Consider the following 19,485-nt stretch of genomic DNA (forward strand, 5'->3'; position numbering starts at 1 on the left):
TTTGGGGGTGCTGTGGCCTCGGAATATGAGCACCCTCCCATCCTACCCCCCCTTCCCCGGCGATCTTCCAGTTACATAAGTGGAGTGGTACATAGTGTGTAACGGGCTCTCATTGCCCTGGAGCGCTCACGATCGCCAGTACCAGATGGGACAAGTTCATCGCAACGCTGGGGCTCCTGTCGATTGTCCCTGAAAGTTTATTCTCTGTTTAGTTTGGTTATGACTGAATCACCCAAACTGAAACTCAGGTGACTTTTGTGTGGCAGTGGCAATGTTTGTGTGATTTTGCATTGAAGACGTAAGGTCATCGTGAAGTCTAAAAAGATTGCTCTCACAGAGGAGACCGTTTATGACACTGCTAAGTGTGGACCCTGGGGGGGAAGCTTGCTCTGGAATACCTCGGTGGCGGTTGCTTCTGGTATAAGTGTGTTCGGGTGTGGGTTGGTCATAGCAGAAATGGGCTCCACCACAAAATTGATATTCCTGACTCATGGTCAGGCAGATGTGTGTTTCTGGTTATTTTTCCAGGAACAGGATCGGGCTCTGCCGAGCCATTTGCACGTTATGTCTTCCCTGTGGGATCAGTACCCCAAATTGTGAGATGATACAGTGAAATTCAGAGGTTGGTTGGTGATCGTGGAACCAAACCTACTCCGGTGAGATGCTGAGTGGCTTAGATGCTGTAGGAATCGCACAAGTTTTAGGCATTTTGTTATACTATAAAAGTGAAGCCTCAGTAGTAAAATTATCCTAATAGGCAATTATTACTCTCAAGAATTTTGGGTTCCGTGGCTGGAATTTTCGTCTGGACCTCAGCGATTTCAGTTAATAACCAGATTGAGCTGACCTCTTGGGTGCTTTGAAATATGCTGGGTCCCTATAAAAAGACAGAGTCTGGATTTTTTAGGTCTTGTGGGAATTTCTACCAGGGATTTAGGGAGATAGGCTTATTTATGGGCTTTCCAGGATTTCTGTTTCAAATCCCAGTCAGGAAGCCTAGGAAACACATGCTTTTATTTTCTTACCTGGATATGTCAGAACCTTAAAGAACGCAATCAATCTAGTAGAAGTACAGTTGATTAAAATAAGTTGCCGCAGATCTCCTGTTTGTGGCAGGTCAGCTATTAGGTGGCTGATCGCTGGGGTACAGTCACATACACACACAGACACACAAGCATCACTTGACAGAGATTCCAAAGTTTGTACACCTGAGCCTGAGACATGACACATCAGGCTCTCATCTTTGTTTTTTATGCTTGGCAACGTCTTTGCTTCCTCAGGTACCCCTCCAGTCAGTTGTTTGTCATACTCTAGCCCTCTAAACAGCATGGGCAGCTTCCATGATATATTTTCTCTGCAGAGTGCCTGGTGGCATCTGAAATCAGCGTGTCCTAACAGTCTGAAGAAACCGTCTATGGCTTTCTTGCTAGTAGTGGCATATCATACCTTCTTATTCCCTGTTATTAAAACTTTGCCTGGAATGCTTTAAACCTAGAGTATCAGGTCTTTGTTTTACCTGATAGGAGAGCATCATGCAATCAAGCCTACTCCGACTTTTATGCTGTTTGAATCCTGAGGTAGGTCTGTGTATTCAAAGGGGCATGATGCTTGCACTCTGTGTTTATATGTTTGTAACTTCCAGCCAGAGGCATTTCCCCTGCTTGCCCTGCCTCTGTGCAACCTAATCTAGTGGGGTAGGGAGGCAGGCTGTTGTCCCCCCTGCTCCCAAATACTCCTGTCCCCATGTGGAGATGAACTAAGAAGTTTGTTTCTTAACCTAGAATGAAGAACAGCAGAGATAAAATTGTTGGTTCCTTACTCGAGCCTGGTTTCCACTGCTAATGTACCTGCTCAGGACTATTTGCGTGATAAATGTTGCATCCTAGAACGTGAAATCTTTTATAAAGGTGAATATCAGTGGAAATCTTCTAATTGGCTAAGAGCAGTTTGTTGCCAGGATGCCTAAGTTATCTCTGAGAACAAGAGAACTCAGAAATTGTTTGCCATTTGAAGTAGCCAGTGTTTTAAGTGCACAGGGTAAAGCACAGTCCTAGACTGGCAAGTTCCAGAGTGTGTCAGGACATCTGTTTGTTTTCACCGTCCTCTGCTGTGGTGATATCCATGCAGACCAGTCTTGTGTGGCTGGCACATACAGTCTTTTTTCTTGGGTGGAACATTATTGCCACTACAGTGGAAGGACCTTGTCCTCAGTGCTTCCATGCCAGCCCTTTCCAGTCCCCTACTGTTGTCCAGTCAAAGCCCCATGCCTTTACATCATTCCGGGCAGCATGAATGTAAGCAGGTCCCCCCTCCTTGGACTTCATTACACAGGTTGTGCTCTTCTGCTTTGACCTCTTCTGCGGCTCGCGCGCGCGCTCGCTCTCTCTCTCTCTCTCTCTCTCTCTCAGCCTTTTTCCTATTAATAGCTTGATTTGCATGCCATTGCATAAATACTCAGTTCCACCACTTTGATGGTAGGTATGGTGTTTGGGATAATTGAGTGGGAGCTGGAATTGGGGGGTGGGCAAAGCATCCCCACTCCCATATCAAAGGGGAGGGGATGATCATTCCATTAGAGTATCAAACCCGGGTCTTTATAACTTCTTCAAGGCACACTTCCGCTGGGGCTGCTGGTATGTGAGTGTGCCCTCACCGTGGTGTGTAGCTGTTTTGCAGCTACTGCAGACATCTGGACTCTCGTTGCCTCTGAAGCTGACAAGGCCGAGTCTTAGTAAGGATGCGCTTCTTTGCCTAAGAGCTGGGGCTGTTGTATATATGGACTTTATTAGGTTTTCGCCTAACTGCTCTCATTTTCTGGCTCTTTTTCCCTCCCATGAAATCGTGAGTTAATCAGTGATCTTAGACTTTCAGAACTGGAAGGAACTTTAGTCCAGCTCCCTCAGTTGAAAAGTTTAAAAAAAAAACTTGTATCCCTGAGAATTTGTGACCTTTCTAGGGCCTCCCAGCCAGGATACTAATTTGATTTTTATTATATATGTGAGAAATATTGTTAACTTGACTTCTAGGATCTCAGTGCATTCTATGACTTGACTGTATGCTTAAGGGAATTATGAGGCCTCACTGAGCCTTAAAAGATAATCCTAGGTACCATTCTGTTAACTACAGACCAGTAAAAGACTTGGTTGGTGTTATTCTTCTGGGTTTGATTATATGAGCAATTGTGTGGTGGTGTGAATAGCCTTTAGGTTGTATACTCAGAGCTTTTGTTTTTAGTCGAAAGATAAAAATGCTGCTTTGGGGCCAGCAAGATATCAGAGATTAGCTTATTAATATGGGGGCAGTTTGAGTTTTAACAAGGAAATGATGGTTATCTCAGTGACCGAAATGTAATGACCGAAGTCCTTTTTGGAACGTGTTCAAAAACTAAAAAGAAACTGTCAGACTAATAACTCGGTTTGTTGAACATTGAGATTTACTGATCTGAGAAGCTTAAAAGTGATCTCTCTGATATAGACTTGCGTATTTTAGGTGACGGCTTTGGATCTCCCAGGGTGCTTGATTTCTTCCCTTTGGTGCTGCTTTGTTTCTCTCAGGGTTAAAACCTTTGCGTGATGTTACAGCAGTTCCTTGCAACTTTTGCTGCTTGGAAAAGAAGGAAGGCTTTACCTCTGGAGTCTGTTTTTTCAGGGGTGATATTTTTGTGTTGCATGTTCTCTTGAACATGTATTCTCATCCTAAGTGTTTCTGTATTATGTGGTAGAAGAAATACTTGCCAAAAATCACCACTCATGGTATGCTTCGTAGTGTCGAAGTGTCCCCTGGAGGTGACAAGACCTGTGATAGTGTCATTTGTAGCAAGCGTGAATCTTTTCTTTATTTTAGCACTGTGTGTTGTGTACCAGTAATTTGCAATTTATCCTTTGTTTCTAGCTAGGTAAGCCGGGAAATAGCATAGTACTTTGTCTATGTGTTTATCTTCAAAATGTCCCAAATAGCCCTGGGAAAAAGGTCGTGCAGCTCAATGGGGGCTTTCAACTTACGATTTTCTTTGTTTTAGGCTCCATAAAAATACAGACTCACCAGTTCCTGCTTTGATGTGACATGTGACTCCCCAGAATACACCTTGCTTCTGTAGACCAGCTCCAACAGGATTCCATGGTAGCTGGGATGTTAGGGCTCAGGTAAGTAACCTTCCTTTTTTTTTTTTTAGTATATGTCCTGGTTTGGCCATCTGTTTTTAAAAAAAAAAAAAAAGGAAAAAAAAAGATATACTACTCTTGGACAGTATAAAAGTACCCCAAAGACTAAAGACATAACTGTGCCAAACTGTGCCATATAATAAAAAAAAGTCACTTCCCTGAGCCCTGAAAGGTCAGTTTGGGTAGGGTTACTTGGTAGCCACAGCGTGATCTGGGGCGGGCGTCAGATTAGAGCCGGAACTGGTGATCTGCAACTTCAGTTCACCTTGAAGCAGGTCAGCTGAGCTGAGAGCCTTGTACTGAGCTCTTTACCTGCGTTGCTGCTGTTGCCTAGTGGTCTTCAGCATGATGCTTTGTTCGCTCTGGTTATCTGTAAATGGCTGGTCAACGCTAGTGAGCAGGATGCATTTTCAGATAGGGGGACTGGCGTGTGGGCCCTAGAAGGATGCCTTCCTGAAAGCTGTCCCAGAACAGTGGAGCCCATAGCTTGTGGCATGTGCTTGCCACGCTCCACCCATGGTAACTAAGGAGAGACCCAGACACACATCTGGCTCTTGGGACTTGAAGGCAGTATGAATGCTTTTGGAAAAGCTGGGGGCCCAAGTCATTCTAGGCCTGACACTCAGATGCTATATCAGCTGCACTTTGAACTACTTGGCACCATTGTATGGACTTTCGCTTTATAAAAATGAATGGTTCCTTGATTTCTCAACCGTCAGGCTCAGCATCTCTACATTTGATGTTCTGACATCTGGATTTCAAAATATTCTGTGTGGTAAAGCAGAATGTTCCAACTGAATTTTCCCATTTCTTTTCCTAAGAAAACATGTGAGTTTTCACATATGCTGCCATTGTGATCCCAGCTGAGATCCCAAGTAGTACTTTGTTGTGTCTCTCTAGTGGTTTCTGACACCTCAGTATAAAGCTGTTATAGACATCCGTGACAAACAGCCAGTTAGGGACTAGGTGGAGGATGAGGTTTGGGTAGAGGAGAACAGGAGGTGTGGAAGGAAGCGGAGCACATCACACTGACTTCAGGGCCCAAATTTGATTCTGTTCCTGATCCTGTGACTCAAATTGCCATTCTCTTGACTGCTGCGGGTGTGCTCTGGGCTCGGCTGACAGGACATTCTTTGTACTCCACGTATTTATGCTGGTGGGAGTTGTATGGCTAGTGCTTTGTGCTTTGTCTCAGAAATTGTGTGAACTAAATGTAATATGGGCTGTGACTGGGTTTCTTCTGGTAGATGTTAGGCCTGGGGGTGTTTTGTGTTTTTAATTGTCTTTTTCTCAGATTTCAAATGGATTTTATAAAACAGGCAGTGCTAACACTATTATATAGTTTCTCCTAAGAAATGTCGAGGAGATTTTTAAAAAATTTTTTTATATTACTGATGAATGAGACAGATGCAGACATTTGAGCTTCAAAGGACTTTTAATGGAATTCTCAAAGGGCAGAACCTATCTTTAGTAAATACATGTTTGATATCTTATTATTTTTCTTTTTTTACTTTTTAAAGAATTACTAAGACAATACATGCTTTCATAGAACAATCAAGCCACTGAAAAGTTTATCAAGGAAAAAAACGAAAACTCCCTCTTACTCTGCTCCCACAACCTAAGTAACTGCTGTTGATAATGTAGATCCTTCTAAGGCTACAAGTATGCACTTTTTGTGTTTTTGTTTGTTTGTTTGTTTTTTGAGTTGGAGTCTCACTCTGTCACTCAGACTGGAGTGCAGTGGCCGCTCCTGGCCACCGCAGCCTCGACCTGCTGGGCTCCGGCGTCCTTCCACCTCAGCCTTCCAAGTAACTGGAACTACAGGCGCGCGCTACCACGCCCGGCTCATTTTTGTTTTATTGTAGAGATGAGGTCTCGCCAAGTTGCCCAGGCAGGTCTCGAACCTGCGGGCTCAGGCAATCCACTCACCTTGGCCTCCCAAAGTGCTGGGATTACAGGCTGAGCCACCGAGCCAGGCCACTTTTTGTGTTTTGAACAAGCAGGATGGTGTTGCATATATCTGCATCTATCCTTCCCATATATTTTCTCTCTGCCTCGTCTCTTTTAAATAGCAGCATCATCTGGTGCTGACTTACCATCATGCATTTCATTGTCCCTCTATTGGATTTCCCAGTGATTTGCTATTAAAAATACTGCAGAATTGAACTTCCTCATGTGCCAGTCTTTTTCAAGAATGGCTGCCTAGACTTGGAATTGCTGGTGTGTACTGCCATGTCATCTTCCAAAATGGCTATCCCAGTCCTCGCAACAGTCTGAGAAAGTGCCATTTGCCCATATCCCCTCAGAATTGGATATCCATCTTTTAAATTGGTGCTCCTTGGATTATTACTGAGACTGAATCTTAGTAATCATTGGCCATTTGTATTTGGTCTTTGTGAATTGCCTGTTCTTGTTCTACATTCTTTCTCCATCAGGATATTTCTTTTTCAATCGGTTTGTAAGAACTCATAATGTATGTATTAAAGATACTAACTCTGTCATCATGCAGATGTTTTTCCTCCTTTGTCATGTGTCTTGATTCTGGCCGCCTTTCTGATATATAAAATTTCTGCTATGATTTCTTTTTTGCTTTTATACTTAGAAAATCCTTTCCAATTCCAAGAACAGATCAACAGTCACCTATATTTTCTTACTAAAAAAATTGATATACTGTATTCATACATACATATTTAATACATGCAAAAGAATATTATAGGTAAATTGTCCTGTGTTTTTCCTGTGGTCTTGAAAATACCTGGCTTTGTATTTACCTTGGGTAGGATGAAGTCTAGAGCCTGCTTAGACAGTTGCATCTTAGCCACTTGGTGGACCACTTATCATGCCCACCTTCAACAAATGAACCAAGTATCTCTTCAAGCGAACAAAGTATCTCTTAAACGTTTCAGTTTCTCCAGAATTGCTTTTTTCTTTGTGAATTTTTTCTCTGTGAGGCTTGATGGCAGGCCTGTCAGCAGACAATCATTCATTTACCCAACAAATATTTGAGCACCTGCTTCAAGCCAGGGGCAGTGCTGAGCCCTGGAAGTGGTACCTTCTCCTCATCTGGGAGCAGGGCTACAGTGCTCATTCCGGACGACTCAAGAAAATAGCAGATCGTCACCAAAATAGGTTTTAGAAAAACTAGGAGGAATCCAGAATGGTGTGTATCTGTGTGTGTTTTAAATTCTGACATGTAAGTTAGAACTTTAGGGTAGACTACGACATAAGCATAATTTGTTTTCCAACTCGTGTAATTGCAGGCTGATTTTTTTATTTTTGTCTTGAATTATGATGATGGTAACTTTTTTCTGTTGAAACAGTTCTGTGTTCATCTAGCTTGGTTGTGATTGAATAAAAGTTGCATACTGGTAAAATGGCAATTTCCTTCTGAGATGATTTTGAAGCTTTTCTGTAATAGCTGATAAAAATAAAGATGGGGCTGGGCACAGTGGCTCACACCTATAATCCCAGCTACTCGGGAGACTGAGGCAGAAGGATCACTTGAGCTCAAGAGGTTGAAGCTGCAGTGAGCTGTGATTGTGCCACTGAAGTCCAGCCTGTACAACAGAGCCAGACCTTGTCTCTTGAAGAAAAAAAAAGATAGACTTTTAGTAAGTATATTCTTAGGGTAGCAACTGTAATTTTTGCAACTTGCATCATTTAAATCTAATAGATACCCTTAAAACTGAAGTGGAATTCTGATTGGGATTGAAAATATTTTTTGCTTAAAGGAGAAGGGATATAATAAATGACTTATGATTAAGGAAAAGGTCTCTTGTATAAGGCTGGCATGTTTTTTAATAGGTATGCACTGGGTGCGGTGGCTCAAGCCTATAATCCCAGCATTTTGGGAGACCGAGGCAAGAGGATTACCTGAGCTCAGGGGTTCGAGGCCAGCCTGGGCAACTTGGTGAAACCTTGTCTCTACAATAAATCAAAAAATAAGCTAGGCATGGTAGAGCGTGCCTGTAGTTCCAGCTACTTGGAAGGCTGAGGTGGAAGGATTGCCTAAGCCCAACAGGTCGAGGCTGCGGTGGCTGTGAGCATGCCACTGTACCCTAGCCTGGGCAACAGAGTGAGACTCTGACTCAAGAAAAAAAAGATAGTTAGGTATGCAGTACAGAATGAAAAAGGTGTGATATAAAAAGTTATATGATAAAAAGTCTCCCTGCTACCCTGGCCCCAAGCATTTATTTTCCCTGGATGCAGCTACCATTACCAGTTTCTTTAAAAATAATAATATAATGATAATAATAATTATTGTGTGTATGTGTGTGTACATTAAATTGTTAAAAACATTTTTTTTAATTTTTAATTTTTTTTTTTTTTTTTTGGAGTCTCACTCCATCGCCCAGGCTGGAGTGCAGTGGCCATGCTGACAGCCACTGCAGCCTCAATCTGCTGGGCTTAGGCGATCTTTCCGCCTCGGCCTTCCAAGTAGCCGGAACTGCAGGCGTATGTTACTGCAACCGGCTAATTTTTTGATTATTGTAGAGATGAGGTCTCGCCAAGTGGGCCAGGCTATTCTCAAACCTGTGGGCTCAGGCAGTCCCCTCACCTCGGCCTCCCAAACTGCTGGCATTATAGGCTTGAGCCACTGCGCCCAGCCTACATTAAATTTTTATTATGGTAAAATGTATATAACAAAATTTGCCATTTTAATCATTTTTAAGTAGACAGTTCAGTGGCATTAAAGTACATTCACGGCCGGGTTCAATGACTTAGCCTGTCATCCCAGCACTTTGGGAGGCCAAGGCGAGTGGATTACCTGAGCCCACGGGTTCGAGACCAGCCCGGCCAACTTGGCGAGACCTCATCTCTACAATAATCAAAAAATTAGCCATGCGTGGTAGTGCGCACCTGTAGTTCTGGCTGCTTGAAAGGCTGAGGTGGAAGGATCACCAGAGTCCAGCAGGTCGAAGCTGCGGTGGCCAGGATGTCCTCCAGCCTGGGCAACAGAGTGAGACTCCAACTTAAAAAAAAAAAAAAAAAAAAAAAGGACATTCACATTGTTGTACAGCCATTACCACCATTCATCTCCAGAACCCCCCTTTTTTTTTTCTTTTAAGAGACAGAATCTTAAAAGTTGCCCAGACTGAAGTGCAGTGACGCAGTCATCGCTCGCTGCAGCCTCGAACTTTTGGGCTTAAGTGCTTCTCCTGCTTTAGCCTCCTGAGTAGCTGAGACTACAGTACATACCACCACACCTGGCTGATTTTTTTGTTTGTTTGTTTTGTTTGTTTGTTTGTTTGTTTTTGAGTTGGAGTCTCACTCTGTCGCCCAGACTGGAGTGCAGTGGCCGCTCCCGACCACCACAGCCTCGACCTGCTGGGCTCTGGTGATCCTTCTGCCTCAGCCTTCCGAGTAGCTGGAACTACAGGCACGCCCTACCACACCCGGCTAATTTTTTGATTTATTGTAAAGATGAGGTCTCACCAAGTTGCCCAGGCCGGTCTCAAACCTGCAGGCTCAAGCAATCCACTCACCTCAGCCTCCCAATGCGTGGGATTACAGGCTGAGCCACTGAACCTGGCTTACTTTTTTTTTTTTTAACATACAAGGTCTCATTCAGGTGTGGTGACTCACGCCTATAATCCCAGCACTTGGGGAGGTGGAGGCAAGAGGATTACCTGAGCTCAGGGGTTTGAGACCAGTCAGCGCAACATGGTGAGACCTCATCTCTACAATAAATCAAAAAACCAGCCGAGCATGGTGGCCCATGCCTGTGGGTCCACCTACTTGGAAGACTAAGGTAGAAGGATCACGTGAGCCCAGCAAGTTGAAGCTGTGGTGGCCAAGTGTGCCACTGCACTCCAGCCTGGGCAACAGAGTGAGATTCCTGCTCAAAAAAATAAAACAAAGCAAAAAGACACGAGGTCTCACTGTGTGACCCAGGCTGGTCTTGAATTTGAAGCCTCAAGTGATCCTCCTGCCTTGGCCTCCTAACATGCTGGGATTACAAGTGTGAGCCACTGTGTGCAGCCCATATCATTCTTTTTTTTTTTTTTTTCTTTTTTTCCTTTTTTTGAGTCGGAGTTTTACTCTTATCGCCCAGGCTGGAGTGCAGTGGCACGCTTACAGCCACCACAGCCTTGACCTGCTGGGCTCAGGCAGTCCTTCCACCTTAGACTTCCAAGTAGTTGGAACTACAGGTGTGCACTACCACGCCTGGCTTATTTTTTGATTTATTGTAGAGACAAGGTCTCACCAAGTGGCCCAGGCTGGTCTCAAACCTCTGGGCTCAGGTAATCCTCTCACCTCGGCTTCCCAAAGTGCTGGGATTACAGACTTGAGCCACCATGCCTAGCCCATATAATTCTTTCTAAGGGTTGGGTATAAATAGTCTATTATATGGATATATTGTAATTTATTTTGCCAGTTTTCTATTGATGATAGATATTTGTGTTTTTAGTTTTTAAAATTTTATTAATGCTGTAGTGAATAGTCTTTTACATATACCATTTTGCTCATGAGAAAGTTTATAGAGTTCCTAGAAATAGAATTTACTATGTTAAAGGGTATATGTACTTTAAACTTTCATAGGTACTGCTAAATCAAAAGTGACCTTTTTTTTTTTTTTAAAGTTGTGGTCTCGCTGTGTTGCCCAGGCTGGAGTGTAATGGCACAATCACAGCTCACCACAGCCTGAGCCTCCTGGGTAGCTGGGGAACTACAGGTGCATGCCACTGCACCTGGCTAATTTTGTTATTTTTTTGTAGGGACAAGGTCTCGCTATGTTGCCCAGGCTGGTCTTGAGCTCCTGGGTTTAAGCAGTCCTCTTACCTCTGCCTCCCAAAGTGCTAGGATTACAGGCACGAGCCACTGCACCTTGCCAAGAATGGCCTTTTAATTGTAGACTACTAAAGGAAAAGCTACATATGAGTGGATAAGCACAGGAACTGATGACTGTAGAGATTAGAGAGTTGTTCAACAGGTTAGGAAGAATTGTTTCTAGCAGTTAGCGCTAGAAAGCAAAACTTTAGAAGCTTTCATTTCATCAAACGTGACCTTGTGTGAGCAGGGCATGTGAAGCAGGACCTTTTTACTTGACAAGGGGAATAGCAGCCAGTTCTTGTTTGTTAATCATGGAGAAAGGGGGGCATTTATATTTGGGGAGTGTGCTCAGTTGTGATAGCTCCTTGGGCCTCGGTATTGGCGGTCTCCCTCAGCCGCCAGGCCTTCGGCCGCGTTCATGCTGTCATGTGCATGGGGAGTGGCCTGGAAGTGTTCAGGACCAGGTTGCTGTTGCCTCATTTCTCTATGACTGTTGTACTCTTTATGTGGCAGTACCTGATTAATTTAACCTATGCTAATTGAGCATCTGTTTTGTGTCAGTTACTGTGCTGGCTGCTGGGAACTGTCCTTCCCTCAGGGATCTTCTGGTCCGGTGGGAGGTACAGACAGGCAAAGAGCTTTGACTTTACCATGGGTTCATTTCTGGACGGAGAGAAGTTCCAGCCACTAAGGAGCACATGATAATTGGAGGGGATCCCACCCAGGCTTGGGAGATGGGGTCAGGGAAGAGCCTTCATTGAAAAATGACATCATGATCTGAACAGTAAGGCGACAATAGCTAGGTCCAGGAGAAGACATCAGAGGAAAGAAACGTGTGCGTCTCGTGGAAGGACCCGTATGTGGCAGGCTGTGGAGATGAGGCAGGGCAGCCGGTTGGCCGTGTGGAAAGCAGCATTGTCATGCACAGACAGCCAGCAGCGTCCAGGCGCCGCTGCCCTGGGGATGCTGCCTAGGCTCGACTTTCCCTCCAGGCTGCATCTTCCTGAGACGTTCTCCGAGCCCATGTGGCAGTGTGAGGTGCTCTGCCCTCCCATCCTGTCCCCTTCTGCCCTGCACTGCTCTGGAGGCCATCTGCTCTGTGGGAGCAGAGACCCCATCTCTAAAATAAATTTTAAAAACTCAGCCAGGCATGGTGGCACGCGCCTCTAGTTCCAACTACTTGGGAGGCTGGGGCAGAAGGATTGCCAGAGCCCAGCAGGTCGATGCTGGGGTGACAGTGAGCATGCCACTGCACTCCAGCCTGGGCAGTGGAGTGAGACTCCAACTCAAAAAAATATATATTTATATCATAGCCACTTAGGTACTTTCTACCTGAACTTGGGGAATGTTAGCAGTTTCCCTTGTTTGTGCCAGCCTCCTTTTATGGAACTCAAATAGGAGGGATCCGGGTGAATCCCAGCCCATGGTTGTACTCTGTCCTGCTTCCCCAAGGTAGCCCATCCCATAAAGGCAATCAGCATACTCTCCATGAGACTTATGTTGTATTCCACATGATGATATAGAATATTCTAAAGTGTTTTTGCAGGTTTCCAGGATGATATCCTACTATATGAAACATTCTGCACCTCACCCTTTTCACTCAATACCTGACTTTTGAGCCTGGTCCAAGTTGCTCTGCACAGACCATGTTCATTCATTTAACATGCCTCCCTGTGCTGTGGAAACAATTTTACAACAGAAGCCCGACCAGAGCCCTGAGGGAGAATGGAATTGTAGAGAAACAAGGACTGGCATCTGGTGTATGTTTGTATCCTTTGGTCCTATTAACCGAGAAGAAGATATTTTTATTTCAATGTTTGTGAAAGCTTTCCACAAAAAAAGGCATCCATTTTCTAGACTTATTAATAGGGCATTCCGAAGGTTTTATTTTTAGATTTGAAAGAAAACAAAGCAGGCTTCTGAGATATGCACATTTCCCTTTGTCCCTGTCGTCTTTGCAATATTCCACATTGCTGCTAAAACATGAACTTGAGCACTTTCAAACATGAGCTTACTTTCTATGTGTGGATCACTTTTGAAAACATTAAAGCATTTTTGCTAATTTGGGGCTTCTAGGAGTTTATAAATTTTGACACTAATTTGATAAGTCGTAAGTAAAATTTTTCTACACATATTTAGTAGCTTGTTTTTAAAATGCAAATTTCCCTGTGTTTGGCGTTTTGTGTTTTTGTAAACAGCAGAAGGTATTAGTCCATATTAAGTACTAATTTGTTCTAATATTTTCAGCTGTTTTGGGAATTAACTCTTGGCAAAAAAAAATAGACAAACGTCTGCAGTTGTGACAGTTTGTCTTTTTGTTCTTTTTAACTTCAGAATAAATCATTCTAGTAATTATTTTCTTACCTCATGAGAACATAGGAATGATTAAAGTCATCATAACACTTTAGTTAGGGAAGGTTAAAAGTCTATTTTTTAAGTGCTATTACTTTATTTAAAATGTTAATATAACCAGGTGTGGTGACTCACACCTGTAATCCCAGCACTTTGGGAGGTGGAGGCGAGAGGATTTCCTGAGTCCAGGGGTTCAAGACCAACCTGGGCAACATGGTAAGACCTCGTCTCTACAATAAATTAAAAAATTAGCCAGGTGTAGGTGGCACGTACTTGGGATTCCAGCTACTTGAAAGGCTGAGGTGGAAGGATCGCCTGAGTTCAGCAGGTTGAGGCTGTGGTGACCGTGAGCATGCCACTGCCCTCCAGCTTGGGTGATAGAGTGAGACTCTGACTCAAAAATAAAAAATCAAAAAAAGTTAATATAACTTTATAATCAATTGTGTAAAATTTTCTAGTTACCCTTTCAGACTGCCAGAGACAAAACAAAAACAGTATTATTAAGCTCTTTTAAAATGTAATTACGTGAGTAAAACATCATTGTAGAAAACTTAGAAAATGCATTTAGGTACAGAGAAAAAATAAAATCCTTCTGGCAGTTCCACAGTGCAAAAACTGCCATTAATATTTAGTGTGTGTCTTTCTAGACCAAAGACTGACTTGGGTTTAAGTATTCAGGGGTTCTGTGACCTTGGATGGGAAAAACGGTCTATCTCCATTTTCACTAACCTCTCACTAAAGCTCCAGATTTCCTTCAATGGCAAATGTAGTCAACAGACCATAGTAGTTTAGAACGTCACCAAGAGATCAAAGACACTTTCATATCATATTATAGTTGTTCCAGATATTTTGAAATAGCATTATGTCCAACACATGGCCAACAAAGCAAGTCCCCATCTCTACAAGTAATTTTTAAAATCCAAGTGTAGGAGGTACACCTGTAATCTTACCTACTTGGGAGACTGAGGCAGGAGGATTGCTTGAGTCTAGGAATTCAAGACCAGCCTGGGCAGCATAGTGAGACCTTGTCTCTAAAAAACAAACAGGATGGGTGCTGTGGCTCATGCTTGTAATCCCAGCACTTTGGAAGACTGAGGCGGGAGAATTGCTTGAGCTCAGGAGTTCAAGACCAGCCTGGGTAACATAGCGAGACCCCCCCCCCCAATCTCTACTAAAAAATTAGCTGGGCATGGTAGCATGAACCTGTAGTCCCAGCTACTAGGGAAGTTGATGTGGGGGATCCTTTGAGGCCAGAAATATGAGACTGCAGTGAGCTGTGATCATGCCATTGTACTCCAACCTGGGTGACAGAGCCAGACTCTAAGTAAATAAATAAAATTTAAAAATAAAAAACGGGGGGTGGGATTGGTAATTGAGGGAGACTGCCAGGGGAGAGGGCGGCACACCTCATCAACAAGGGTACCTGCATAATGAACATTTGTATACGTAACCCTGAATTGTACCCCACGTCTTTAAAATAAATAATTTAAAAGTTTAAAAAATAAAAAACAAGCCGGGCGCAGTGACTCATGCCTGTAATCTCAGCACTTTGGGAGGTGGAGGCAAGAGGATTGCCTGGGTTCACGGGTTAAAGCCCTGGGCAACATGGCAAGACCTCATCTCTACAGTAAATCAGAACATTAGCTGGGCATATTTGGCACGCACCTGTAGTTCCAGCTACTTGGAAGGCTGAGACAGAAGGATCGCCTGAGTCCAGCAGGTCAAGGCTGCAGTGGCTATGAGTATGCCACTGCACTCTAGCCTGAGCAACAGAGTGAGACTCCACTCAAAAAACAAACAAGCAAGACCAGCCAGCTCTTGACTAGTCAGTTAGTGGAGGGAAGCACAGGTACAGTAAAAGGAGACAAGACATTTAAAGCTTAGTTCATCTTATTATATCAAATATTTATGAGCATACTTAGTGTTTTGTAGAAACCATGCAACTGTTTAACACTACTGAATACCTCATAAATTTCTTGGTAGGTAATAATAGCCTAAAAGTTACTTTTGCTGTTGGCATTTTAAACATCCTTCTAGAGTCCTATCTGTCTGTGTGCTTGCACACATACTGTTTTAGATGGATCATATAATATGTTATTGTAACTTGTCTTTTTTCCTCAACAGTATGTTGTCAATATATATTCATGTCAGTAAAAACAGATTTATAGTTTCACTTTTCCCTAAAATGAAAATAATATAATTGTATTTTCTTATTATAAAAGTAATATGTGTTCAATGGAAACATTTTTTCAGAAAATATAGGAAGAGGAAAAGTAAAAATTGTTCCTAAATCTGCCATCTACTGATAGATAATGTCTGGATAATGTTTTTGTACCATCATCTTTAGTGATCACTTAACATTTCATTGTATAGCTATGCCTTGACTTAATGAGGGGACATTTCCATTGTTTTTGCATTTTTGTCACTCTGAATGATAGTAGGTCTGCATACTGATGGCTCCAACTCTGATTCTGTCTCAAACCTCTCTCTTGAGCCCCACATTTGATGGCCTCTTTAGCATCCACTTGAGTTACTCATATGCATCTCAAATTTAACAAGTCCCAGACAAAACTCCTGATTTTTTTCCTCTTCAAGCCGCTTCCTCCTCCTATTTTCTCCATTTCAGTAAATAACATCAACATCCACCCAGTTACTCAATCCAGAATTCTAGGAGTCATCCTTGATTCTGCTTTTTTTTCCTCAATGTCCCCGATCCATCAACAAATCCTGTGAAGTCAACCACTTCTCACCATCTCCACTGCCACTTAGCCCAGTCCAAGCCACACATACAACACCTTTCAGCTGGGTGCAATAGGACTTTGGATGGCATATTAGGCAGCTTCTTCACTGACATCCTTGTGAAACACTACATGTTTCATAGGACTGTTCATTATTATAGTGACACTCAATTCTAAAGGATGGCATTATTCCACACTTAGTTTCTTTTTCATCTGGCTAGTGCAGTTTAGTTTAAGTACTGAGTTCCTTTTCTGCTCCATGCTGAAGGATGCACGGTGCATCAGGCTATTGTCCGTTCACTCCTGAGCAGAGGAAGGTGTCTCCAGTACCCCAGACCCTATGTTAAGCAGAGGGTAGGGTAACCTAGACAGATTTCGTACCTTTCCTCATGGGGCTCGCGTTTGATGGCAGAGACATACTTTAAATAATTACTCAAGTACTTAAGTGCTCAGAAGGACAAATATGGGAGTGGGTCTCACTGTGATCCTATCGAAGTTTCTGTCAACGGCAGAGCACCTATACGCCAGGGATCCCAATAAGATTGAATGCCATATTGTTGCTCTACCTTTTCTCTGTTTAGATGTGTTGAGACACATAGATACCTGCCACTATGTCACAGTTGCCTACAGTACTTAGGCTGGTAACATGCTGCACAAGTTTGTAGCCCAGGAGCAATAGACCACACTAGATAGCCTGGGTGTATAGTAGGCTCTACCATCTAGGTTTGTGTGAGCACACTCTGGGATGTCACACAACAACGAAATTGCCTAATGACGCATTTCTCAGCACATATCCTCATCATTAAGCCACACATAACTGCATAATGGGAGAACAGCTCAGCCTTGGAAGGGTTAAGGAAGCCTTCCCTAAGAAGGCATCGCTGAAGCTGGTAACTAAGGGTTGAACAGAAGTGGACAGGCACACAGAGTGGAGGAGAACTTTCCAGACAGAGAAGAGCATGTGTAAAGGCTCAGTCTCGCAGGAGTTTAACCCTGTGTGGCAGGAACAGAGAGGGGAGTGGGGGAGAGTGGCAGGGGCTGGATCATACAGGACTTGGGGCATTAACATCAGAGCAGTAGAAAACTTGAAGGGTAAAGTTGTTGGGGTTTTGAATTTTTATGGAAATATTACAACCACTCAGTAACAAATTATATACAACAAAAAAGGTTATGGTGAAAACAAGTACCTGGCCGAGTGCCGTGGCTCAAGCCTGTAATCCTAGCACTTTGGGAGGCCGAGGTGAGGGGATTGCCTGAATCCACAGGTTCAAGAACACCCTGGGCAACTTGGCAAGATCTCATCTCTACAATAAGTCAAAAAATTAACTGGGCGTGGTAGCACATGCCTGTACTTCCAACTACTTGGAAGGCTGAGGTGGATGGAAGGATTGCCTGAGCCCAGCAGGTTGATGCCAGGGTGGGCGTGAGCAGGCCACTGCACTCCAGCCTGGGCAACGGAGTGAGACTCCAACTCAAAAAAAAAAAAAAAGAAAAGAAAAAGAAGAAACAACAGTCTACCCCTTCCCTGTCCTATTCCCTAACCCAGAGATGTTAGCTTTTAACCATGTCTGCTTTTAGTTCTTTTGATGATTGCTTTCAAAATTAAATCATATGCTTATACATCTTTCTTGATTTACCAACTTTAGGGAATTATATTAACTCCCTGCAGTGAAAGAGATGGCTTAGCTTACATTACTTCCCCATGTTGAGATTCATACTCACATTTCTCTGTAACTTTAAAGTGTTTCTTGTTCCATCAATTTTAGTCCACATGGCAGTTCCCTTCTATATAAGATGAGGCTATTAGTATCTACTTTTCCTTCCACTTTCCCTCCCCGACTTCTGCCTCTTAAAAGCTACACTTTACCATATCCATTCTTATAATTGTTAACATTTATGTTCTGCCCTGCAACCACAGCCAAGTCATAGGTTGAAAATCAGTCAACATTATTTACATTACACATGTGAATACTGTTCTGGTGAGGCCAAGTAATGAATGCTTAGGATTACACTTCCTTCTTTATAGGTCTGTACTGCTCAAAGGAGAATGACCAGTTGAGGTCAAATGATGTTCTTTTCTTAGACTTCATCGCTTCCTTAAAATTCTTGCCAGGATTTAATCTGCTTCATATTCAAACTTTGGCTTTCTTTTATAGCTCTTTGTTTTTCCCACTGTTTGTGTTTGTGCCTCTTTTTTCTTTGATATTTTTGTAAAATCCCCTTAGTAGTACTGTTTATTTCCTACAATTCTGCTTTGTCTCTCCAAAGGCCTTCCCCTAGGAGTTCTCTGTTCTCCTCCTACAATCTGGACAAGTGTTTGCTCTTCAAGGTTGTACAAAGCTACCATCTGGATCTTCCCCTCCATTGAGCTCCTGGATTGGAGTCTCTGTGTCCCAGAACCCATATCTTCCTTGTCCTTGGTTTACTCCTTTATTCTCTGGACTGCATCCTTAAATAACTTACTAAAATAGGATGCATGAGGGAGTAAACTGTAGTGGATACCATTGTTACTTACTCCATATCCATTTCCTCTTTCCCCACTTCTAATGGGATCCTGATATTATTCACCTTTCTACCTGATTCCCAACCTCAGAAAGGATCCTTAAGTCATTCCACACATAGCATTCCCTTGGAACCTGTAATTGGTCACAACTGGATGTATGATCCAAGCTGGTCCACTCAGACTGAAGGGACGGTTTTGATGGCACATTCAGGGAAGACTTTTTCTATTACTTGTAGCCAAAATCATAACAAATCGATCTTCTGAGTCATTGCATTTCTGAAATGCCTTTCCTTCTGCTCTTATACTTGATTGGCTGCATATAGGATTCCAAGTTGGAAATCATTTTCCTTCCTAACTTTGGAGGCGCTTTTCCTATTGTCTTCTAAGTATGCAGAGTTACAAAGGAAACAAATGCCTGATGCCAGTCTGATGAGGGTTCTTTAGAAGGTGGCCTTTGTCTTTCCTTCCCCAGGAGATATTTTTGGGTTTTTTTAAGTGTCTTGAAATTTCATGAGAATGTGTCTAAAACTGTGTCTTTTTCATTCATTGTGCTGGGGTCATTTCAATCAGAATACTTGTGTCTATTGTCAACTCTTTTTTTTTTTTTTTTTTTTTTTTGAGTTGGAGTCTCACTCTGCCGCCCAGACTGGAGTGCAGTGGCCGCTCCTGGCCACCGCAGCCTCGACCTGCTGGGCTCCGGCGATCCTTCCACCTCAGCCTTCCGTGTAGCCGGAATTACAGGTGCGCGCTACCATGCCCGGCTAATTTTTTGATTTATTGTAGAGATGAGGTCTCGCCTGCCCAGGTGGATCGCGAACCCGCGGGCTCAGGCAATTCACTCACCTCAGCCTCCCAAAGGCGCGGGATTACAGGCTGAGCCGCCACCGAGCCCGGCGTCAACTCTTTTATACAAAAAAAAAATTACTGGGTGCTGCAGGCTTTTTTTTTTTTTTTTTTT

At 43.2% G+C, this 19,485-nt stretch overlaps 1 protein-coding gene across 2 annotated transcripts in view; it reads left to right on the forward strand.

The window, feature by feature from the left end:
- The first annotated feature begins 4,018 nt into the window (after window positions 1-4,018).
- MECP2 (methyl-CpG binding protein 2) overlaps window positions 4,019-19,485 on the forward strand; it is a 52,190-nt gene continuing 36,723 nt past the window's right edge. For both annotated transcript variants that reach the window (XM_021719297.1, XM_008071544.1), the window contains exon 1: window positions 4,019-4,142. Coding sequence is in view for 1 of the 2 variants with exons in the window: in XM_008071544.1 (XP_008069735.1) it covers window positions 4,117-4,142 (26 nt within the window). In the remaining variant the exon portion in view is untranslated. The remainder of the gene's footprint in view (window positions 4,143-19,485) is intronic.

This window comes from Carlito syrichta, unplaced genomic scaffold, assembly GCF_000164805.1.
Source record: "Carlito syrichta isolate Samal-C Ts95f unplaced genomic scaffold, Tarsius_syrichta-2.0.1 Scaffold314365, whole genome shotgun sequence".
Lineage (NCBI taxonomy): Eukaryota > Metazoa > Chordata > Mammalia > Primates > Tarsiidae > Carlito > Carlito syrichta.